The following is a 26,024-nucleotide window of genomic DNA, read 5'->3' as shown; positions in this document are numbered from 1 at the left end:
AAAATCGGTACAGACTATCTTTCTCTTATGAATATAATAAAACTAAAGACTTTTTGGAGTTATGAAGGATGCAGTACTACTCTATAGGTACCCAAGATTAACAGGAGATTGAGTGAAAACGAGCATTTCACCCCCCCTTTAATTATAAAAACAGACACATTTGAGTACAAAACTTTTTTTTATTAAAACCAATGTTAAGCCAATACAAGCTATACATAAACACTTCAGTCATGCAATCATCTCAAACTTCCAATCAATACTTTTTTTGGTACCAAACTTCAGTTGGGTGTGGGTCACATAATGAGGCTAACATAAATAGAAGGGTTGTGCACAATCATGGGGAAGACTGCAGTTGTCCAGAAGACAATTATTGAAACCCTTCACAAGGAGGGTAAGTCCCAAACATTAATTGCCAAAGAAACGTGTTCACACCAACCCGACTCTTCTTGTCTGATGAAAAAATGAAGCACCAGGCTGACTGAAGTTTGATTGCTTGTTGGCGCGTAAACTTGTTCGTCTCAAAGCCTGGCTTCATCTGTAGTTCCCCACACATTCGCAAAGAGCTGTCCTCCCCTCAATCTGCAACATGCCAAAGACTCGTAACCCACTCAATTTAAAATGGCAAGTTCATTCAAGCACCTGGAATTTGTGATTCATTGACGTAACTTATGAACCTAAATTGGAAGATTGAAAACTCAAACAATTGAGTTGAAATTTCAAAACACTTTTTTATGTCTGATTTAATTACATATATAAGTTATCATAACTTTTTTATCAGATCATATTTTACAGTGTATGATTATGTAATAAAAAAAAATTGTTACATTCCAGACCAGAACAGATATAAAGCTGTATACATTTTTTTATATATATATATATATAAATGAATACACAGTTTTTTTCATCAAACAGATATTCTTAGTCTTAGTAAATTTGGATAAATAACACGAATGGACAGATATGGAAGACCCTGCGAAGACCAGTATTTCTTCTCTCTGAACACAGAGAACAACATAAAAGTCAAGCGATTTCCTGATCTTGAGGGTTCAGTCAAACCTGGACGTAATTTAACATTTTCATGCAATGGACAAGGACTGATTTTAAAAGGACAGCAAGAAATCACATTCCAGTCAACTGGAGAATGGAGCAGCCCATTTCCAAAATGTTAAAAGTAAGGGCTTTTTTTTATATTAGAGGTGCTTTCTCATACTGTAATGGTATTAGGTGCTTAGACAAGATATCAACTGTTTCACCAATTATTTCTTCAACTTACCTTCTTAAACACTTTTTAGAAAAGCCATCTTATGCTGGGTACACACCAAAATACTTTTTACATCTTATAAGATTTTCAAAATGTGATGGACCACAAACATGAGGATAACAAAATACTAGATTGATTTTTGGAATGATTTTCACAGAAAATTCACGGGGGAAAAAAAGGGTTTGGGTGAAGTTGTGGAGATGGCGGGGATTTTTCTTTTTTCCATTGAATTCTCTATGAAATTCATTTCAAACACTATCAATGCAATTTCTTCCTGCATATCATCCACATTGCTTATTCTAAAGTCTCGCAAGATTTCCTGAGTTCACAGTCGAGACTGGTTGAAAATCAATGTGTGGTGTGTTGTCTATAGGAGCAGAAGAGTTACAGTATAAAACACCATAAAAATAAATCTTGCTAATATTGAGACTCATTATTGAAACAAGGAAAATGTCTTTGCCTTCAGTGAGAACTGAATGTGGGACACCACCACTCCAGGAAAATGCAGACACCGTAGAAAAACCAAAAAAAGAATATAGTTATGTAGATAAAGTCAAATAAATTCACTTGACATACTTGACCTGTGCACAAGGTGAATGGAGAGGATACTTTACGTGTTTGAGTAAGTAGAGACACTTACCTCTTTTTTGTCTCAATGTTGTAGTTTAAATTGTAGGTTGTGCAGATAAATAAATGTATGTTTATTGTTACATTCAGTTTGTTTCAGAGCCCTGTTTGGTGACAGTGGAAGAAATGAATAAAAGGGGTATAGAGTTGAAGTGGAGTGAAAAATGTTCTCACCACACATGGATGCAGTCTCCTTTGCATGTCAGACAGGCAAATATATAAAAGATGAAACTGCCTAAAGACAAACATGTATAAATGGAGTGATGCATCTGCCTCAGTGTGCATAAAATCAACACTTCATTAACAAATGTAAAAGTTTGTAAACTGGACAAAGCACTGATGAAATAAGTACACTACATGTGTGTTTTAGGTCTCATGCATTCTGTAGACCCTCCACAATAATGTAAGTTATTTAATGTAATAAAAAAAAAGTTTGTATAAAAATACACCCTTCAAGCCTACTATTATCCTTGTAGTGATCGTTTATTCTTGAGCGATTTGTTCATTTTGAATGAATATTTACAATGACTCGGAAGCAACAAGTTGTTGAGAAGGGTATAACTGCAGCCTGGAGACCCTCAAATGGGGTGGAAACTCTAAAACAGGGTGTGTCCTTCTCCCACTGACAGACAGATCGACATATGACATACATGCATTATTCGTTTTCCCAAACCAATTCAATGCAAACTCCACCCCACAGCTGATTCTGTCATTCACAGTGCTTATTTCCAACACAATGTTACAGCCAATCCAAACCCTATCCCTAGCCAACAATCTAACCCTAACCAATGAAATTGGCTGCTAGGTAGGGTTTTGACTCAAATCATTTTCCCAAAGATGTTAGTCTGTGTGTGTCATTTATAATCACACTGATTTTTATTTATTTTTTTTATAAAGTTTTAGTTCATTGTGATGTGATGCTATGAAACAGGAGTGTGACATCATCATTGACAGCTTCTCTGAGTGAACTGAGGCACCAATACTGAGGCAGACTTTTTCTGGAACTTCAGGAGATTGGAGATATATTCACCTTCAGTCTTACAACGATCTGCTGACAAAAACTGCAGCTGTCAAAAAAGGGTCAGGGTCCAACCTTCCTTATAAATGATCATGTAGTGTTTTTGTTTTACTCTTACAGTTATATGATGTGTAAACCGTAGCTTTTTTAATGCATTGAAATGTATCTGGGTGATGAGGTATATCACTTTAATAATCGCTGTTTAATACAAAACACACAAATACATCACCACATTATTGACTGGAAGACACACTATGCTGTTTATTTGGTGAACTAATAGACCGCATAGCCTGAAAACCCAGCTAAACAATGAATTAATAATTTCTATCATTTTGGTTACTTATCATTTGGCCTTGCCTGCTTACACTTGTGTCTTATTGGAAATGTGATCAAAGTTTGCTTAAGAAGGCATGTTGGTGAATTTAGATATTACCATGTAACATTTTAGTATATTCTGCTGAAATAAACCAAATAAATGATTTGGAAAAAGTTTTGTTCTCCAGCTTACAACACATCAACTTGAACATTAATAAATGTACAAGGAATGTTTTATAAAAAAAAAAAAAATTACACAATAGCTCACTCATGTTGTTTTAAGTGTTATTTCATTTAATAACTTTTTTTTTAACCAGAACAGAAGCTGTGGTTCTTTTTAATATTCAATTCAATCACTTTAAAATAAATCAATTCCAACCTGCATTTGTATTTACAGAATCTTAGAGCCAACAGGTCATCTTTTAGCACAGACCCCAATATGCTCCAATAAAAAGTCACCCACAACATTTTGATAAAACAAAGTATTAAAAATATACAAAGTACAAATATAAACAATATTTACAAAGGAGCACAGTTCTGAGCAACACTTTGGCAGTGCAAAGGTTTATAGACTTTTCCTTGCCACAATATTTTCAAGGCACAATAGCCAGAGCGTTAGCCAGCATCTGAATGGCCCGAAGAGGATCCACGATGTCCTTCAACTTGTCACGCCGTAGAACCCAGTCGGGAGCAAACCTGAGGGAATTCAGAAGGTTGAAGGTATCAGTGTCTTCCTTACAACACAGACTATGGAAAAATGTTTTATTGACAGTAGATAATTGCATACCTGGCCACAGGTTTTGATTTTCGAGGTGTGGCTTGGAGGAGGAAGCTTCCATTGAGAGAGGTGTTCATTTTCTGCTTGACTTTGTTTCTCTCAGCATCCATCTTGCACTTTCGAAGCGTAAGTCGGCAGATGCTGCGAATGCGATCCGAAACCTTTGGAAGTTTTCGAATCTCCTGTTTGAACAGGACATTTGAAAATGAATTGCTTTCATGACATTAAAATTGCTACAGGTTCAATACAAGCAGTATTGAAGAAAATGTATTTTTGCCCAATTGCATAAAGCTAAACACCCACCATTGCTCTCCTTTCATCCTGGACTAAGAGGACCAAGAGAAAACAAGCCTTGGTAAAGATGCTGCCACCTTTTTCTGCAACCTTATCTCCGGCCTTCTCCCGGTAGATCTGCAGAAGATCCAGGAGGGTTTCTACAGAGTTGTCTACATCATAAACTGCATCAATGGTTCTGTTGTACTGAAAAATATATTGAAAAAAGGAAAAATCAGCAAGGTTAAATGCAATCACTTAAATTGGCATATTAAGTGATTCCATACAAATTTGTGACTAACAAACCTAATTCCTTAATTGTGAGCCGACATACCTTTGATAAGTTGAGAAGAACTTGGATGGATAATGTGATGATCTCCATTGAAGGCACACTTCTGTTGCAGCTCCTTATCAGAGTGAAGATGGTGTGTGTTGCTCCACTTTCAACAAGACGTTCACAGCACTCTGGAGAAAGTCTTGTGGCGGTTTCTTTAACCATGATAAAAAAAAAAAATAACGTTAGCTATCATTTTATGAATCAGCCAGCCTCCAACCTTTAAAAACTAGGTCTTACCCAAATGTTTCAAGGCTGCAAGAATGTACGCATAATTTTGAAGTCCAAGCAGGTAGCTCAGTGCTGTTGTAGTCTTGTTACACAGCTTGTCCTCTTCCTTCACCCCTCGATTTACTTCCCTGAGACGGCGCCTCATGGAGATGACTTTGCTTGTGTCATGATGTGTTCTTGAACGATGACCCCTCCAGAGCGCCTTAAACAATTAATCACATTATAAAAATTCCAATTAATAGTTGTTAACCCAAAATATAAAACACGTCCAACACCTACATTAACACTTACGTCGGCAAAAAAATAATAAATAAAAAATAACAATCCAGTAAATATGGAGTAAAATACATGTATATGTATACGTTAAAGGGATACTCCACCCCAAAATGCAAATTGTGTCATTATCACTTAAACCAGTGTCATTGCAAACCTGTTAAAGCTTTGTTTGTCTTCGGAACACAATATAAGATATTTTGGATGAAAACAATTCCTTTGTCATCAGCCTCCTCTGTCTCTCCATATCACCGTATGCTCTTCTGTATTAGCCGTGCCACAAAGATGTGCTGTTTTCTTTCAAATCAAAATGGGGGTCGCTTCAACCCACGGACATGGCAACACTGGTTCAGGTGGAGCAGCATTTACTACACAGAGCCGTAGTCTATCGACAAGCTAGACAAAATCACTTCAAAATCGACAAAGAATCGCCTTTTTTGTGTAAATTTTGAGTAGATTGTCAGTGAACTACGGCTGTGTGTAGTAAAGGCCAACCAGTGTTGCCAAGTCTGTGGTTGTTTTTCATGTCCGCAGGTCGAAGCGACCCAAATACAAATAACGTGATGTTTAGCCTCTAAAATGTACATTTTACCATGGGAACCCCGCCAAAAATTTCTTTATTTTATCACCCGGAACGAAACGTGATTGGGCTAGTTTTGAGAATTAATTGGGCAGGTTTTGTTTTGAAAACCTGGCAATCCTCATCTGAACGCACATCAAGCACGTGCAGAGGGGGGGGGGCGTTGGGTGCTTGAGCACCTGCCCCTTTGCCCTTTGGTGCCCTTTTGTCAAAGCACGTTTTTGTCATAACGTTTCCTTTTGTGAATGCCTGCTCATGCCCAATCTAAATATTAGTAAAATTTTGAATAATAATTTAGCCGTCAATAAGATGACCAACATGATGACCTTTGACCTGACGACGACGACCTCCTCATCCGACCAGGACGATTCGTCACGCGCATTTTTTAATTGTCAGAGGATATTTTCAACACCGCGGAAGCTGGTAAGTGGTGTTTCATTCTCAGCGAAGTGATTTTGATATTTATTTACTTATTATTATTTTACAAGAGTGATGTGAGAACATGCAGATATGTTGTTTATATTGCGGTGTGTAGCCTGTAGTGTAGAGTAACGTTAGCGTGCTGTTTAAGGGAGAAACGTTTCACAGGCATCGAGGGCAGAGGCGTCATGCCCATTCAAAGATTTCTGAGCCAAGTTGATTTTAAATGCAGCTTCCAAACGACCAAAAAAAAACCCAGCAGAATAATATTTTTTTATATATTTGATATAAATCACACTGTTGTGATTAGATCGTTCAGTGCACAGCATCAGCTGCTAAATTCAAATCTGTGTTCGCTGGCTGGCGCTGAGCCAGAGACGTTCGTACAACACTTCATGATAACCAATCAACGGTTCTGTTGTGCGAATGCAATGGCCAATCAGAGACGTGCAGAAGAGTCATCATGAAACGCGCTGTTTTTGTTCACTTGCTCGCTGACTGAATTATTTAGCGAATTCTTTCTTCAGAGAGAGAGAGAGAAAAAACTAAAAAAAATCCTGATGTGCATAATGTAATATAACGTGCTTCAGTGATTTTAATGGGAGTTTTTGAGAGTTCCTGAACTCTGGCTAAACTGAATGAAAATGTTATTTGATAATGTAAATGTTCTTTACTCTCTGTAAAATGAAAGTGTTAAAATAAGTAACTTACAATATTGTTATTAAAATTTACATTAAATGCAAATTCAGTCGTATTAAAAATATTTTAAGGCATGATATGGCACTTAAGTAAAAAGTCGGGGTTTTATGTGTAGTTAATAGATTACACTACCTTTCCATTTATTGATCAAATAACAATCTATAAAGGTGCAAAACGCGTTTACTTACACGTTTGAGAATCGAGATATTTCCTGATATATTAATCATGTTTGGAATTGTTTTGAATAAAAAGGAAAAATAAATAATACATAAGCCTATATAAGTTATACAGTGCTTTCATAGCATGACTCAGTTGTTTGTTGTTTTGTATCAATATTTAAGGTGGACTTATTGATTAGGTGCAAGAGTAGTAGTGATGGTTAAAATAATAGATTGATGATGAAATAGTAGATTGTGCCTTGATCCTAGATGGACAGAGACTGGAAAGTAATAGATCAGATGAGGAGATGGAGATAGAGGAAGAAAAAGAGGCAAATGTAGAGGCACAAGTGACAGAAAGAGCAGGTAAGCAAGCCAGGAGACAGAGGCTGGTGAGAAAGAGGAAAATGTAGAGTGTTTTCTGTAGTTTTTACTATAACAGCTGTTCTTAATTATTCTGTGGAACAGAGAAGAAAAAGCCATCAGGTTGGGACAATTTAAGACATTTCAGTTTCTAATCCCAGAGTTATTATTAGGTGGAAATAATATTTATTTTTTTACTTTTAAACTTAAAATTGCCTCTTCTAATCTTTTTCTTTTTCAAAACTGCATCACAGCATTTGCTGCCGTATCAATACATAATCATCCATATCAATACGCAAATCGGCAAGGAATGCATCAAAATATATATTGCTGTATTGCCATTTTGAACCGCGTTATTAATAAGTCTTGTTCCATGTGCCACTTTTATACTTTGAGCACCTGCCCCTCCAAAGGTGTCTGCACGGCCCTGACGCACATGCTGGATATATACTACTAATCACAGGAATGCCTTTACTGACAAGATGCGCATGAAAATCGTATTTGATTTTTTGCACAGCACTACTAAATACACGTAAAAACAGTGCATCCTTGTGGTACGGCTGATACAGAAGAGCATACGGTGATATGGAGTGACACTGAGGAGACTGTTGACAAAGGAATGGTCGAATAAATTTCGTTATTTTTGTTTTCTTCACTTACAAAAGGTATTCTCGTTGCTTCATAATGTTATGGTTGAACCACTGATGGCAGATGGACTTTTCATACGTTTCTTGACCTTGAGAGGGAAACATACTTGGAAACCAGGAGGCTTGAAACTGTCCCATAGATTGCCATCCAAAATATCTTAAATTGTGTTCCAAAGACTAACTGAGCTTTTACAGATTTGGAACGACATGGGGGTAAGTGATTAATGACAAAATCTTAATTTTTAAATATTTTTTTTAATAAGTTCATTTAAGACACCATACCTGCGCTTTTATTATTCCACGTTGTATCCTCTCCTTGCGGCGTCTCAGAAGGAACTTCCTAAATGCATGCTGGATAGTAGCAGCAGCTTTGTTGCGATGATGTAACCAAGTTCTCACTGCCCTCTGCGTCTTGATGATGTGTTCTCTGTCTTTAAGATATCTCTTTCTTTGCAGCTTTGCCCTAAAACATTGCTAGAAAAGTGGAGCAAAGAAAGAGAGAAATGTACACTGAAATGTTTCACAAAAGCCCTGAACTGTCAACAGTGTACCGTTTCTGTTATCTGCAACCAAGATATTCCCATTTATTTATCATCCAACGCATCTCAATGCAGGTTAACAGATAGAAAGTACACCTTTTTATTTACATGTATAACCAACATTGTAACAATACAATTATTTTATTTTGATGATTAAATGTACCTGGATGTATAGGACTGAAGAGATCTTCCTCTTGGCGGATATAAGTATCCAGTGTGCTCGCACAGCTCTCTGAATCCTTATTGCGCAGAGATGATGGTAAACAGCAGCTGTGAAACGGTGGCGTCTCTTAGCACAAGCCATTTCTTTTACCTATAAAGGGAACAGGTTAATACACATTTAACTTTTACCATATTCAGTCCAGAATCAGTTGACTCAAGAATCATGGATGGGCATCGAGTAAACTTTTCAAACTAGTTGGTTGCTAAACGATTACTTAGAAGGGTTCACTGTATGTGACATGCACTTTTACAAGTTGTTTGAACTGATGTGTGTGTTGGCAGTGTGTGTACACAACCACACTATAATGATAAAGATCCAGCCAGTCTCATTAAATCATTTTCCCTTCCTCAAATTGAGCTGATCTCAGATGCCTGTCGGTGTGACGTCATACACAGCGGTTCTCATTTAAAATTCTGTCACCATATACTCACCCTTCATTTGTTCCAAATCTGTGTGAGTTTCTTTGTTATGTTGAACACAAAAAAATATTTTGAAAAATGTTGGTACCCAAACAATTGATCAGCACCACTGACTTCCTTAGTATTTTTTATTCTACTATGGAAGTCAATGGTGCTGATCAATTGTTTGAATACCAATATTTTCATTTGTGTTTAAAAGAAGCAATTAACTCGCACAGATTTGGAACAAGTGAAAGGTGAGTAAAATGATATAAATTTTTATTCTGCAATTGAACCAATCCTTTAAATAACCAATTACATGTGCAAGTCAATGACACCATTACTCATAGATATAAAGAAACCTTGCCTGTTGTCTCGCAAGCCAACCACGCCACATAGCCTGAAGACAGACCGCGGCATTGTGTCGTTGTCTTAGATTTTCTTCTTTAATTCTGGCCAGCCGTAAAAATCGGAAATGGCGCTGTAGAGTTATGGCAGCATCTCTCTGTTGGCGGTATCGACGTCTTTGGCTAAAGCATCTGAAAGCTGACTGTATCTTCACAGCAGCTGTTATTTGCTGTGAAAAAGAATAGACTGAAGGCTTAGTGACAAGTTCCTAAACAAAATTTGTGTCAAAATACATTTGTGAATAAAATGAATTTTTTCTGTAGTTGCTTCAGCAGTTCTTTGTGAATAATAGGATTGTTTCTATAGCTTCAGCAGTTCTTTGTAAGTAAAAAAAAAGTTTTGTATGTAGCCCAATACAATCAACCCAAATATTTTAAAAATCACCCAAGAGACCAAAATAAGTACTTGGCAATATAAGCAAATTACACAGGATAATGTCATAAGTTTCTGTATAAATGAATGGACTTTGATAACGGTTTCCCTGAAATGATTTTATCTGCAAATAACAAACTTCCATTAGACAGTGTGTATTTACAGAGCAATGTCAGCACTGTACAAAGTCTATTTTGCTTACCAGAATTTATACAAAATGCTGACAAAACAGTGTGCCATTTCAAAGACAAGTTCCCCAAAAGTGCACTCAATCCTTTCTTTTCATCACCAACTATATCTCAGTAATCTCCTATTTTTATTATTCAGTACTTTCACTCATGGAATATGCTAATGTCAGTTGACAGCACATTTCTAAAACAGCAATTGTAAACTTTGCTTTAGTGTATTGCTGCTTCCACACAACTGTGTCAGTATCACAAGTCAAACACGACTACTACTTACAGACAGTATTATATTAGCAATTCCTTTATAATAAATATTGATTCACACAAAAAAAAAAAAAAACAAGTACCTTTTGAATGGAATCTCTCACTCTTTGACCTCTCCACAATGCCTGAATGTATAGAACAGACTTTCTAAACCTCAGGAAGTCCGCATGCTGTTTTCTGGCGATTAGGGTTTCCCTCCATCTTTTCTGAATGACTCGGACACTGTGCTGGACTGCTAGAAATCTTGGAGTGGAGGACAAATGGTCATGTTATGTTGTGACTGCATGTGACAATTTAGAAGCAGAAGAGAATAATAGGACTGCACGATCATGACAAAAATCGTAATTGAAATGGTCATTGCGATTATTAATTATGATTACTATTTAGTACTTTATTAGTATTTATAGATGTAACTGCATGCCGTAAAGCTTTGAGGTAACGCAATTGTGGCATCCATAATTGTAATCGTGATTAGAAATTCGATTAATTGTACAGCCCTACAGAATAATAAAACATCCTGTATTTGTTACCTTGACCGTTGCCGTTTTGCTTGAATACATCGACTAATGGTTGCAACAGCAGCTTGTTTTAAAATGTAGTTTCGTCTAGCTATTCGTCCTCGGAACCAGGCCTGAATTTTCCGGGCAGCTTGTGCTCGCACAGCATGTTGTCTTTCTTGATAAGCCCGAAATGCTCTCTGAGGTAAACCAAAGATAAACCAAATGTGAAAATCAAATATACAGACTTAAATCCAAAAATCTAAAATGGGATCATCAGCAGAAACCCAAAAGTGTATCCTACAATAAACAGAAAGAGAAGCAGTTTTTAAAAGTTTAGATCAATTGTAATTTTAGAGTTTTTAAATGCTTACTTGTATCACAACAGCTGACTTCTGCAGTTGAAGAAACTGTGCACGCTCTCTCTGGCAGAGGCGAAAAGCTCTGTAATGCTTCTGTATGACCAAAACAGATTCCCTGAGATGCTGAAACCTGCATCTTTCAATCATCCCCCGATAATGTGTCTGTTTGAGGGTTAAAAAGAACAAGTTTTGCCTTTCCAGTTAAACCTCCTACTCACTTCTGTTGAATTCCCAAAGTGATACAGGATAAAACAATTGACAAGACAAAATACAAGTATAGTCAGTTGCATACCTGAATTGTGATGGCACTTGCACGCAATCTCTGAAATCTTCTGTACTCAATGTGTCCACGCACTCTGGCCTGAAGGATTTTTATGTTCTGGAGCATCTTCAGATAACTGCTCCTCTGCTCCACTGCTGCCCTATGAGCTCTGTAATGCCTTTGGAGAGTAACAGTTGCACCTTGCAACCTGCTGTATCTTCTCCGGTCCACAAACATTCTGTAATGAGCTTGCAACTTCAGGACACTTGAGCGGAGCAACACGTAGCGCTTGCGGTGGACATGCATGCGCATAACAGACTGAATCTTTATTGCAGCCTGCCTTCTTTTTGCATGCCTCCTCACTAGCATTCCGCGCAATGCAGATTGCAACGTAATTGTAGCTTGCTTAAGAGCAACAAAACCATTTCGATCTTTATGGGCCAGTTTACATGATCTGTACCACTTTTGGATGAGTGTTGCACTTGCTTGCATCCTGGCATGCTGAACTCTGGCACAATGGCCCCTGTACGCAGACTGAATCTTGATTGCTGCAGCCTTTTCTTTCAAGAAACACTGTCGTTGGACAGCCATCTTTAGGTAGGACTGGATGGTTCTTGCGGCTTTCGTCCGTCTGGCCAGTTTTCTCCCCTTCATCCCTCTGAAAGACTTCTGCAGGCATACTGCAGCATTTCTTACCAGCAGGTATCTACACATCTGCTCATCTCTGAGTTTCAGGGCTCTAAATCTTTGTTGGAGAATCATGGCTGCCCAGCGCTTTCTCTTAAATGTTGACCTCTGCTGGTACATCCGGAAAGCAGCCTGTATGATGATGGATGCTTTTTGCTTTTCAGCCAATTGTCTCCTTAGAGAGTGTCCTCTAAAAGCTGCTTGAATGACCATGGCTGACTTTCTTAATTGTAGATATTTCTCACGATCTGCTCTAGCCTGGGTGTATGACCTGTAATGTTTCTGGATAATGATAGCTGACAACCTTATGGCCTGGTACTTAACCATCTCTTTGTGTCTCCTAAAACGAGACTGAATCAAGACAGCTGCTTGACGCTGTTGTAGTAGTTTCCTTCGAACTTTAAGCCCTCTATAATATGCCTGAACAACAAGTGCACTTTGGCACATTTCAAGAAAATGGTTTCTTTGCCGTTTCGCTACTTTTGTGGCACGGTATCTTTGCTGAATGACAATGGCAGCGTGTCTCATGGCTAAATACCGTTTGCGAGCACTATAAGCTCTGAAAGTTGCCTGAAAGATGGTGGCGGCCTGGCGCATTTGCTTCAAAGTCTGTCTGGACTTCATGCCACGATAGGCTGCTTGCAGAATCAAGGCAGCACTCTTCTGTTCCTGCAGTGCCGCCATCTCTCGTTTCATAATTTTGTTAGCTCTGAATCGCTGCTGAACAGTACAGACTGCCCGCCGAAGTCGCTGGAAGCGCAACTTGAGAATGTGTTTTCTCACATGGGACTGAATGATTGTTGCAGCTTCGTGCTCTCTTCGGATCTGTCGCCGGACCTGCATTCCTCTGAAAGTTGCTTGGATTGCAACAACAGCTCGGCGTTTAGCAAAATAATCTCTCCGATCACGCCTTGCAACCAAAAGGGATCGATACTGTCGCTGACAGCATTCAACAGCAGCTCTGATGGACAAGAAGCACTTTCTCTGTTTGTAGGCAAGGTACTTCCGTTGAATGACTCTGGCTGCAAAATTCATTCTAGCAATGTCCCGGCGTGTACGGTTCCCTCTGTAAATTGCCTGAATTGCAATTGCACTACGCCGTAGCTCCAAAAAGTTCTCTCTTGCCTCTTTTCTCAGTAGATGGCGCCTGTATTTCCTCTGTATGACCAATGCAGCCAGTTTCATAGCTTGGAATGGCACTCGAGTTCTGTACATTTTGTACATTGCCTGAATCACAGTGGCCGCTTTATGCTTTCTTTCAAACTCTTTCCTTACCCTCATCCCTCGGTACATAGACTGCAAAGTGATGGCAGCTGCTCTCAAGGAGCAAAACCTTTTACGTTGCTGCCTTGCACTTACAATTGCTCTATACTGTTGCTGAACACGAATAGTGGCATTTCTGAGAGCAAGGTAATCACGGCGTTGCTTGTATGCTCTATATGTCTTCTGGATAATTTTTGCAGAATTGTGCTTTTCTGAAATCTGCTTTCTCACCATCATTCCACGGAAAGCTGACTGGATACATATGGCTGCTGTTTTCATGGCTGCATCTCTCTTCATAACAGCATTTCTAGTCATCATTGCCCTGAATCGCTGCTGTAAAATGGATACGGCCCACTGTTGTCTTTGGTACTTCTTGAGTTGGGAATGTCCACGGAAATGAGCCTGAATCACTGTCGCAGCTTGGTGAGATTTTCTTAAGTAGTTGCGAACTCTCATTCCCCTAAATGCTGACTGAATGACTACAGAGGCATTTTTCGTTTGCAGGTAAGTAGCTTGTATGCATTTGCCAACTCTGTAGGCTCTGTATTGCTGCTGTATTATGATAGCTGCGCACTTTGCAGCAATAAAGGCAACACGTACCTTATGCATTCGGAATTGAGCTTGAATGATGGTAGCAGCTTGATGCTTTTGTCTAAGATTTTGCTTCACTTTGGAACCCCGATATATGGCTTGTAGAGTTATAGTTGCCTGCCTTAAATTGACATAATGGTTTCTTTCCAACAGTCCAAATGCCAAAGCCCGATGGCGTTGCTGAATGACAATAGCAGCATGTTTTAGAGCTAAAAACTTCTGACGGCACCTATGTGCTCTTATGACAGACTGAATCAAAGTTGCTGCTTTGTTTTTCTTCTGCAGTTCTTGTCTTGCTCTATTGCCACGATAAGCACTTTGTAGCACAATGGTCGCTCTTTTAATTTCAGTGTATTCTGCATAGACCCTCCGTCCATCTCTGAAGGCTCTGTATTTTCTTTGAATGAATACGGCAGCCTGTTTCATTTCCAAAAACCGTGTCTGTGCTGCATATCTACGGTAGTTGGTCTGAATGATTACGGCAAATCTGTGGAGTTTACTTATTTTTTTCCTCTCAGCTCGTCCTCGCCAAATTGCTTGAATTGTCAATGAAGCGAGTTTAAGAGCCATATACTCTTGTTGTAATTTCTCTCCAAGTACTTTTGCTCTGTATCTCTGTTGCAGGACAATGGCCGATCTTTTTAAATGTAAATAGTGCCTTTGAGCAATAAACCGCTTGAAAGCAGTTTGAATCAGACATGCAGCTTGGTGGCGCTGAGCCACCGAGGCAGCAGCATTTCTTTCAAGCAATTTCTTTGCATGCCACTTCCGGAAAGCTGCTTGGATTACAGAAGCACCACAGTTTTTCTTTAGGAGATTTTGAATCCTCCAAGCTTTGTATGTTTTCTGTGGGAGGACAAGAACATTCTAATTAAGATTAGCCATATAGAGATATATCTATAATTTATCTATTAATTGTCTAACTATTACATAATTTCTTAATTCTGAATATACCTGAATTACAGTTGCAGCTGCATTTTGAAGAGCAAACCGTTTCTCTTTTTTCAGCACTCTCAATTTTTCCCGTGCAAGGTATCCTCTCCAGAATGTTTGGATCATGATGGCTGCTTTATTCTGTCGGATCATTCTTCTTCTCAAGATGAACTTCCGCACAAGGGCTTGAATTTTAGTGGCAGCCAGGTTCCTTTGCTGTGCGTGCAGAGCATATTCAATATAAGACAAAAAAATCTAAGCACAGCATGGATCTAAGCAGATTAAAAGTAGAATAACTCTACCGTTACCTGAATAAGCTCGATGTTCTTCTGTAGCTTGTATCTCCGCCATGCACCCTGGATGACCCGGGCTGCTTTTGTTTCATTGCGGAGATCCAAAAGACGGGCACAGAGGAAGGAGAGGTAGCATGTGACAACCTGAATTAAAAAAGACACAATTTATCAATACGCATTAAATATACGTTAAAATGTATACATACGTTAACATCCTCAGATTTTTGCTATCCCTAAAATGTGGAATGGTATTACAATCATTTTGACCTTTTCATTTGGGATAGTGTTGGACATATCTTCTGGATTTATCATAGAAGGCACCCCTCCAAGATAAGACACGGCGGTGTTCACCAACTGGAAGTTACTTCTCTCTTTCTCAAGTAGCTCTTTGAAGTCCACTGACGGGGATTCTGAACCCAAGGCAAAAAAGCAAACATTTACATTGTTAAATTGTATAAGTTGCCACACTATTATAGGAATGCCTAATCTTCATTAAAAAATTATAATAATAGTTATAATTTACTCAAAGTACCAGATTGAATTGTGGGCAAATTTTCAAAAGAGCAGTCTGAGTCAGTCGAGGAGTTATTGAGCTCAACTCTGCCACGATTGCCACATTCAACGGTCTGCGTCGTTCTCTGTTGAATCTCTTCTGCAGGGAGATGACCAGGATGGTAATGATGAATGAGGTAGCACAGGATACGGCCATCTGAGAATGACACCGTGAAATTTTCAGCCTGGAAAAATAATGGAGAAATGTTGTTCAGAGAAGGATTCAATGCAGGGTACCTTATTTAAAAATCCATGTACCGTATTTTTCGGACTATAAGTCGCAACTAAGTATAAGTCGCATCAGTCCAAAAATACGTCATGACGAGGAAAAAAACATATACAAGTCACACTGGACTATAAGTCGAATTCATTTAGAACCAAGAGAAAAAATTACCATCTCCAGCCGCGAGAGGGCGCTCTATGTTTTCATGGGTAGGTTACAGGAGCACTGAGCAGCATAGAGCGCCCTCTCGTGGCTGTAGACGGTAGGTAATGTTTTCTCTTGTTTAATTTCTCTTGGTTCATGTCAAATTAATTTTGATAAATAAGTCGCACCTGACTATAAGTCGCAGGACCAGCCAAACTATGAAAAAAATTGTGAATTATAGTCAGGAAAATACGGTATTATCAACTCTGCAGAGTGAATAAACGAGCAAACTATTTCTTTATTGTTACTCACCTTTATGTTGTAGAACTCACAAACAGCATTAACCCAGTCCATGAGCAGTGTCACTTTTTGGCTTGGATGTTCAAATGCTTGTCTTGACTTCATCTTTGTCACTGCAACCCCACGGTTACCCATTACTGAGGCCAGCTTCTGTTTAGTTCTCCATGTTTTCCTGAGGAAACTGATTTCCTCTTTGAGCTGATTCTCATCAAGTAGCACTTCCACCTATGAAAATTCAAATACATCAGAATGTAAGGTCAATGTTTAAAAGGTCACAAATACAATATTGGAAGATAAAAATTGGCAACAGACAAACTAATTATTTATCCAAGAAAGGGGAATGAAAGATATGTTATTCAGCACTAGATGTTACCTGGAAGGCAAATATGATTTTCCACAGAAGGTTTAGGGTCTTTTCCCTGTGTCCATCCACAATGTCTCTGGAGTCAATGGTCACTCCTTCAAAACAAAGGAGGCAAATTCAGAGCAAGGTTTTATTTCCCCCAAATTATGAAGACACTGCTATTTATTTACAATCATGAATCTTACCATGCTCATCTTTAAGGTCAACACCTTTGTTTTTCAGAACTTGTAGTGCAACATCAACATTGTGCACTTTCTGTAAGCGGCTAATAGCGGGTATCCGCAGATTTCGAGACAAAGTCCAGTCCAGTGTGAAGAGCTCCATGACCCGTCTGAAGATGAATATAGAAACATTTGACGAAGATGTATATAATGGAATTTTGGAGGCTTTTTAAATTCCAAATTTAAATATTGGCTTGAGTAACAACAGCAATGATATTTCAATATGACGCATGGACAATAAGTATGCAAAAACTAAATATTTTTCAAATCAGACATACACCAAACGGATTCCACATCTCAAATCAACAGCAAGATTCTTCACAGCAAAGTTGAACTCATCCAGAGGGGTCTGAACGTGGGATACAGCTAGGCCCAAGTGGCTGAGGTGCCGTGACAAAATGCCTTCACCGCTGAGGAAGTCCCGAGAAAATGCCAGTAACAGATCTTTGCTTGACTATAAGGAAGGAAATACAGAAAAGTGCACTACTGTGAAATTCCTTATTGTGTTTTAAATGCCTTTTTCTAGTTAGTATCTATATACATAGATGCACACACCTTAAATTCAGCATCCATGCAGAACAAACATGGATCATGTTCGATCAGTCTGGACTCTTTGGCTTTATCCAGAAAGCAGACCAGCAGGATTAGTTTCTTTAGAGTGAAGCGAGAGAGCGCCTCTTCGTGCCCTGGTGAGTAAAAGTGAAAAAATTAAGAACCTGTTGTAGCAGACGCACTGTTTGCAAAAGTAAGAAGATGAAATAATATTAATAATAAACACTATGAAAAAAAAAAAAAGAAATATTTCTAAATAACATTAAACTAAAATCTAATTCAATTACCATCTCTGTACAAATTGAGCACTTTGGGGTGTCTGAACTCAGCAGCTAAGTCTGGGTTCCACAGGAGACGTCCAAGAATAAACATGGCCAGTCCCATGACATCACTGTTGCTTTCAAGTGATATTAGCTCTCCATAGATTGTCTGAAAAAAGGAATGGGTAAGAGAGATGTCATACATGAAATCATAATGTAATGTTATATTTTCAGCAACAAATGAACATTATGCATCCACAAAGAAAAATGACTACCTCAAGTCCGATTCGCAGCCAAAGTGGATTGTATGATATCAGCCAGTTGAGAACTTTCTGACGCTCACCTGAGAAATGAACAATAAAAGGTGAGAAATCAGAAAAGGATTCGCCTTAAGAGGCTTATTGAAAAACTGCCCATTAAAACATATACTTCAAATATTTAGCATAGTAAAGAGTGTTTTTAGTAGTATGATTGTTTTTTAATTTAATAGTATTTTATTATTATTTTTATTTAATCTAAAATTTAAGTGACATTTAATTTTTAATTAATAGTATTATTCAAGATGGACAGATTCAATTGATAAACATTGACAGTAATGACATTTGTAATGTTTAAAGATTTTTTTTATTCATCAATGAATTCTAAAAAAATAACCTTATCATGGTTTCCACAGAAATATTAAGCAGGACAACCGTTGATGATAAAACATGCTTCTTTAGCACTAAATCAGCATATTAGAATGATTTCTAAAGGATCATCTGGAGTAGTGATGCTGAAAATTCAGCGCTGAATTACGGAATAAATTACATTTTAAAAGATATTAAAGTAAAAATATTTTAATTATAATACTATTTCGCAACAACCCTGTATTTTGGATCAAATAAACGCAGCCTTGCTTAGCATAAGGCACTTCTTGAAAACATTACAATAAAAAATTTGTTGTATAAAGAGATCTCCCATGTCATTCAAGCATAATTCACAATGATACCATATATCGTATTGTATGATGCATCTTATACCTATGTCTTTCCAGAGATGTCGGTCCTTTCGCACAAGGAGTCTCTTGGCTTCTACTTCCAGCTCCAGTTTCTGGATGGCCTTCACCATGGTGTCTGACGTAAAAAGCTTGCAAGCTGCTCGCCGAAGGCGGTTTATCCGTTGACGGGCTGTGTAGGTTCTAAAAGACATCTCTTCTTTGGTTGGTGCTTTAGGTATATTGAATTTTTCGTTCCCCATAGTTAATGATAAGGCATTCACTAAGAAGACAATCAAATAAAGAAAGATGTTACAAGAATGCTACATCTTGGATGCCTTGGGGGTAAGCAAATAAACAACACATTTTGATTTTTGGGTGAACTATCCATTTAAAAAGCAAACGATTCAAAATCTTACGTGAAGGAAAACAAAAGCACCAACCTTCGGTAACTTGAGTAGCAACTTTGAAATCATCAGGAGTGAGAACATAATTCATCCACCAGGTGAAGCCCCGCTCCTGCTTCTCAATCCATCGCTCATCATAAAACATGTTCTTTGCAGCAAATGGCAGAGGATGCCTTGGTATGGCTGTCAGGATTGTACATTATAAGCAAGTTACGCCATTTAAAATACAACAAATGAGATAAGAAGCAAGACATAAAAACATACCAGTCTGTGACGGCTTCATAAAGGTCAGTTTGGCCTGTGCTACAGCCACGATCCTTGCAGGCTTTCGACTCGAGCTGCTCAGTGACTTCACAGACCAGCCATCTATATGAGGGAAATACATTTCAATGAGATTCTTGGTAATACTAAACTTGTAGTACACGTTATTCAAAGCTTATTTTAAGACATGCCATTCTAAAAAGAAGGAACACAATGTATTCTTACCTTTTTGAGTCGTTTTTAGAGAGGATTTCTTTGGTGGAGGTTTTGTGAACTTTCTTGAGCTTGGTGGAGCTTTAGGAAAAAGGAAATTGGAAAAACAATGTCCAAATTATTGAGATATTTTGGACTAAATCTCTCAAATAAAGTATACCAGTGTGTATTTGATAATGCATACTAGATTTTTAGTATGACATTCACAATGATTACACTTGACTTACCTATAGCTTTGTGTTGCTGTCCAGATGTGGACCTTGAAGTGAATGTTCTTTCATTGCTTGGTCTCTCTGTCGCATGTGCTGGTGCACGGCACTTTTTTGCTTGGATGTTTGTTTCGTCTTCTGACTGACCTCTCAAACACTCATCACTCTTTCTCTTTTGACTGCTTTGCACAGGAAACTGGTCTTGATAAAGACCTGATTGCACTTTGTCAAAGACCAAATTACCAGATGCCAACTCCAGACCACTTGATGGACTGCTACTAACCGTGGTCAAAACTTGAGGTCGAATGGGAGATATAGAGGACAAAAGCTGTTCAGGAGGGGGTAACTTTGAGGTTGGCTTCTCTTTTGTAACCCGCATTGAAGTTACAGAACATTTGGACTCTAGTGCCACATCTGGACTTGAATCAGAGCTGATGATAGGTAAAGCACTGTCAGGAGAACTTGTGTTTGATTCTGCATCACTAGCTTCTGAGAGCTCCAAGGTCTTCTGCAAGAGCCTGCGTCTGGAGGTTTTCTTCTTACGCAAGCCTGGACTCTCAACAGAGGCTTCTGGTTTGCCTTTGGTCACTGTGGTAGAATTCACAGGAAACTTCTTGGGGCCATCGGGAACAAGGGCATCACCCACTTTGCTCAACTTGGTCACTGTGGTGGTGCTAAAAGGTAACGCCTTGAGCCTACATGCATCATGATTTGATTCAACGCTTATGACTTTGTTGGGTTTCACACAGAAAGTCATCCTTGGGTGAGCGACTTCAACTGGTGGTGAAATGACTGCTGTCGCATGAAATGTTCTTTCAGGATCCGTTTTTTCAGACTCGAGAGAATCCGAAAAATCAAAGCTTGAGCAAGCATTAGGAGGACTCATCGCACGTGACAGATCTGATCCTGTAACATCCAGAGTGCCTTTTAAAGACAAAGAAGGTTTCTCTGGCTCACGACTTTGATCTTGTGCAAATTGTCCAATCACAGGAAGTGGACTCTGAAGGCACAAAGACAACTGATTTCCAAACCTCTCTGGGGTGCTTGCAGGAGAGAGTGTTTTATTCAAAACCCTTGTGATTTCTTTGCACTCGGCTTTACGTGAAAAAGGCATAGCCTGGTTACCAGGTGTATCCAAAAATCTCTCTGCTGGTACTAAGACGACCACTGGCGAGTTCTTTTGCAAATGCATATCATCAAACTTTTCAGTCACAAAAACTGGCTTTGACATCTCAGGAGTGGAGTATGGTGCATTCATCCTAATGGCATTGGACCCTTTGGCAGACCATTCTTGGTTTAATGGCGACAGTGGGTTGGATTTTCTCTCTTTTCTGTACAGCGACTGGCGTGAGACATGAAATGTCTTATTTGAAGACTTCATTGGCATTGAAGACTCTTTCCTCTCTTTTGAGGGTGCCGGGACACCCTTCTTGGATTTAATTGAATCCCATAAGGTTTTCTGCAAATCAAGATTTATACATTATACTAAAACACATAGGGTAAGCATGCCTAAGCTCATGTACTCATTAAGCACACTACCATTTCTGAGCTCAGATTATTAAAAAAAAATTTAAATTAAAATGTTGTGATCTTACTTGATGTCTTAAGCAACTGATGTGATTGAACTTACAGGAGCTATTTAGTAACAAAGTCAATAAGATCATTGCATGCTGTGATACGCGTATCCATGTGTTCACACTGTGTGGCGGTCTTTAAAGAGATACTACACTCTAAAATGAAAATTTTCATTAATAACTTACCCCCATGTCATTCCAAACCTGTAAAGCTTTATTCATTTTTGGAACACAATTTAAGATATTTTGGATGAAAACCGGGTGGCTTGTGACCTATTAACTGCCTGGTAACTTACACTGTCAAGGTCCAGAAAAGTATGAAAGACATCATCAGAATAGTCCATCTGCCATCAATGGTTCAACCTTAACGTTATGAAGCAACGTCAATACTTTTTGTATGTGAAGAAAACACAAAATTGCAACTTTATTTAAAAATTTGTCTCCTCTCTATCTCTCCGCATCACCGTAGTGCTATTTTAGAGAACATCTGCTGGACGCAAACAGCATATGCTCTATTATGTCAGCCACGCTGCACGGATTTGCTGTTTTTGTTCAAATAAAAGCATAAATACGCATAGAAAATGTATCCTTATGTCACGGCTGACACAGAATAGCATACAGTGCTTGCGTTCAGGGGATATTCTCCAAAATGGCCCTACGGTGATGTGGAGACACAGAGGAGACGAATTGTTGAATAAAGTTGTTGGTTTTTTTTCCACATACAAAATAGTTCTTGTCGCTTCATAACGTCACAGTTGAACCACTGATGGCAGATGGACTATTCTGACAATTATTTTCCTACTTTAATAGACCGTCACAGCGTAACCAGTGTAACCACAGTGTAAGTCTCCTGTTTTTTTATCCAAAATATCTTAAATTGTGATCCAAAGACGGACAAAGCTTTTATGGGTTTGGACTGACATGGGGGTAAGTAAGTGCATTTCCATGGACACTTTATGCTTCCATCGAAATGAATTCATTCTGATTGACGAATCCGATACTTTCCAATTTCACTTTTCAATCTGATCAAGTGTTTACATGTTCTCTCAATCAGATTATAAAAGGAATAAACCACCCCTTACAATCCGATCGAAATTTTAGTTGGATCTGGCCAATTAAATCCAATTGACGTGTTTACAAGTGACTTTTTTTTTTTTTATTCTGATTGTGCTTCTAGTCCTATTACGATCGGATTAGTAGAGTCCATGTAAATGCAGCTAGTTATTAATGACAAAATGTTCATTTTGGGGTGCAGTATCCCTCTCAAGCTCTTCCACATTGAAGATCTATGTAATAAGATTAAGTATATTAAGTCACTTAATAAACAGACTAATGATTGTTGTCGTTTTTTCACAAATCTTTATGAAATAATTAATAACTAATTTCCACAACTTTTATATGACAAAATCTAGACATAACTATAATTTATGCCCCAAAATGAAAGAGACATGTCATCCATACAAAGGAGCTATCAGAAAATTGTATCAGTCCAAAATAAATAAATTAAAAAAAGCCACTAAATGCTGGAATAAACTACAGGACTCTTTAAATTTGAACCGATTTTTAAAACACCAGGATTCATGCCCTTACCATCTTTGTATATAGTCAGAAGGAAAACTGGGCATCATACACAAAACGACTGGGCATCACACACAACACTCACATAGAAATGTGCACATTGTTGCTAGGAGATGCATGATAAATAAAAACAATTTCAAGTCAGCTAAAAATATCAATCCTGTTTGATCTCCTCTGACTGGATGAAATCAAACATCATACACTACACATTTTCTATTAAATCCGTCATATAAAATCTGCAGACTGGCTCTGACCTTTACCAACTGCCATCAACTTCTACTGACTGTAAATCAGTGATTTGGGGCAAAATCGGGTAGTGAATTCCAGCTTTAAGAGAATATAATTAAGTTCATTCATTTAATAAGAGACTTCATAATGAGGCTAGTTTCTGTGTTCATCCCAATGAATGAAATGTTTTATAGGTTTGTTTTTCATTTGATTTTTTTTAATTACTTATGTGTTACTTAGTTGAACAAGGACTAGTCTAGGTTGTGTGAAACTTCACTGAATAGAATAGAAAAGAATTGAATGCCTTGCAGCTTGATTTTAAGTGTTCTGTTTTTTTTTATTATTACTATTGACTGTGCCTTCAAATAAAATAAAATCAACTAAAATGTATAAATAAACAAACAAAAAAAATTAATAAAACATGATTTGGGAACAGGGGTGTAAAAATGTAAGCACAGCCAGACTTTTTGCATTTAATGATGTCTATCTTAATTGAAATGCTCATTCTGAAACCAATATCTTGTGCACTAAAAATGTCTAATAGTTTAATAGGTACCTTTATCCCATTCTCTCCGTGAATTGAAAAATAAAAATAAAACATCCAGAGGCAGATAGAGAGAGAGATTACCTTTTTCTTCTTTTTCGCCTCTGCTTTCCCGAGCAAAATTGCCTGGTGTTTGACAATTCCATTTGCAACAAAGCTGAGGAGTTCTCGAACCCCGCCTTCTTCCACCGGTGTCCAAGTGACAGTTAAAATAAAGTTGCCTTCAGGCTAAAACATAGAGAATGCACTTTTAAGTAACTTTCCCTCTAGCCAGTCCAAACTTACAACTTTCTTCAGTGCAGCTCAAAAACATACGACTTTCTTCAGTGGAGCTCAAAATTACATATTTAGCAGAATGTTCATGCAGCTCAACTTTTCCATATTATGAAAGTTAATAGGGACTGTCTGAGCTGTCAAGCTTTTAAAAAAAAAAGACAAAAAGCAGCATAATTCAACTCATGAACAATATTCCATGGTTACATTTGTGGTCTTTTTTCTCTTTTTTACACCAAATTATTAATCTTCTCAGCACAAGTTTAACCTTTGTCAAGAAGTGTCACATCTGGTTTGACATACTATGCTCAATCTTGTTGCTTCTCATGTGTTTTATAAATTAATACAAGGCACTAATTCTGCACATGCCCATATTTAGACAGCACAAAGCTATGTTGGAGGGCATTTAAATAATAATTAAATTTAAGACAAAAAATCATATTGTTTCAGCAGACTCTTATTTAATGTGACTGAGTCATATAATTAATAACAATATTAATTTCTTGGTGAGTTATTTCTTTCCATATTGCAAAATAGCTTTTTGTATGTGTACATTCTGTAATCTGAATAAACCCTATTCAATGTAGCTACACAATAATAAACATGTCTCATTCCCATAGCATAGTATGATAGTTATTTTCCTTAAACATGAATGCTATATGCACCTTTTTTAACCACATGAATAGATTGTCTTCAGGCTAAGCTGGAAAGCATCACTAGGTTTAGACACACAGCTTCTTGTTTACTCTTACTTGTATTGTAAAAGACGTGTGATCCACAGAAAAGCCTTTGGATGCTGCAATTTTTTCCACAATGACGGTCGTCGTTGCATCCTCAGTGGGATTTTCGATTCGTAAAGGCAAAGATTTTGATGCTCCCAACTTGATCGTCCCAAATGACACGAAAGGAGACGATGAGAACTGAAGTAAACTCAGCACAGGAACTGAAGTGTTGTTTTCCTTGCCCGGCTTATCGCGATTACAATGAGAATCAAATGTTGGACTAAACTCCAAAAAATCCGCTTTTGCGACTTTACAAGACATGTTTTTAACTCATCTAAATGAACGACTGTTCAGAACATCCACATGTTAATGATGTGAGTCACACCGTGGTTCAAAACCAGAGTGCGTTTTCGAACGTTTGAATTTGAGTACAGCCCAGGCGGCCAATCAGCTCGTTGTAGCTGGTAGAATTGTCCAATCACTGGAGAGTAAAGCGAAGGCAAACCAATCAAAGTTCTATGATTCCTTTAAAACTCTTTAGACACGCCCACAAAGCAGGAAGCCGCTTCATGCACGTTGAAAGTTGTTTGTTTGGATACTGTTGCTGTGTTGCATGGATGTAATTTCGGTTACAGTTAGTTTTACATATATAGCGATGTGATTTTTTTTGTTGTTGCTACAAATCAGAAAGGAAGGTGGTAGAATTGCAGTTTGTTTTGAGGGGTTTAATATACAAAAACTGGAGATATATTCGTATATTCATATGTAATGCCAAGGTTTATGCTTACTATTTAGTAGTTCTGAAATAACTCAAGGCGGTTTTAAATTATTAATAATAATTCTACTATTGTTATGACTATCATTATAGTAATTGCATATAATATTATCATTTGGGAAATTATGATTTCTTGTATTAGCACCTTATAAAATGCGTATGTTATATTTATTTGCTTTTTAAAAGTAAACTAGAATTGCAAGATCATCATTATTATAGGAATTTCCTATTTATTATGTTCTTGTTTTTGCTCTGCTTTTCATTATAGTCCAACATGGACAAAAATAATCTATATTTTTCTGTTTAATGAATCCATTTTTATTTTAATCCTCATTAAAAAAATAATACACATTGAGGGGAAACAAAAGAATATACGAAAACAAAATAATAGAGAATT

The 26,024-nt window shown here is 37.8% G+C and overlaps 1 protein-coding gene across 1 annotated transcript; it reads right to left on the bottom strand.

Moving 5' to 3' along the window:
• Positions 1-3,494: 3,494 nt before the first annotated feature.
• Positions 3,495-25,262, bottom strand: LOC113039895 (abnormal spindle-like microcephaly-associated protein homolog). The gene is made up of 30 exons (XM_026198050.1): positions 24,883-25,262; positions 23,942-24,085; positions 19,952-21,392; positions 19,737-19,805; positions 19,515-19,616; positions 19,287-19,433; positions 18,890-19,126; positions 18,146-18,213; positions 17,898-18,039; positions 17,614-17,744; positions 17,337-17,512; positions 17,023-17,168; positions 16,847-16,932; positions 16,486-16,698; positions 15,787-15,991; positions 15,522-15,664; positions 15,270-15,398; positions 14,983-15,177; positions 11,518-14,874; positions 11,238-11,387; positions 10,897-11,063; positions 10,450-10,609; positions 9,505-9,714; positions 8,680-8,829; positions 8,260-8,451; positions 4,847-5,039; positions 4,607-4,761; positions 4,303-4,479; positions 4,009-4,181; positions 3,495-3,917 (listed from the first exon to the last, which is right to left on the bottom strand). The coding sequence occupies exons 1-30, from the start codon at positions 25,171-25,173 to the stop codon at positions 3,815-3,817; spliced, it is 9,252 nt and encodes a 3,083-aa protein (XP_026053835.1). The 5' UTR covers positions 25,174-25,262; the 3' UTR covers positions 3,495-3,814.
• Between the last annotated feature and the right edge of the window lie 762 nt (positions 25,263-26,024).

The sequence above is a fragment of the Carassius auratus genome, chromosome 22, assembly GCF_003368295.1.
Source record: "Carassius auratus strain Wakin chromosome 22, ASM336829v1, whole genome shotgun sequence".
Lineage (NCBI taxonomy): Eukaryota > Metazoa > Chordata > Actinopteri > Cypriniformes > Cyprinidae > Carassius > Carassius auratus.
The sequence above is the reverse complement of the archived record's forward strand: the minus strand, read 5'-3'. Positions and strand labels throughout refer to the sequence as shown.

Excerpts from the sequence above, each read along its gene's own strand:
- LOC113039895 (XM_026198050.1), bottom strand. The coding sequence starts at position 25,173 with ATGTCTTGTAAAGTCGCAAAAGCGGATTTTTTGGAGTTTAGTCCAACA. Across the intron at positions 10,610-10,896 it reads GCAAAACGGCAACGGTCAAG|ATTTCTAGCAGTCCAGCACA; the intron begins GTAACAAATACA and ends CTCCACTCCAAG. Across the intron at positions 8,830-9,504 it reads GTTGGCTTGCGAGACAACAG|GTAAAAGAAATGGCTTGTGC; the intron begins GCAAGGTTTCTT and ends TTCCCTTTATAG.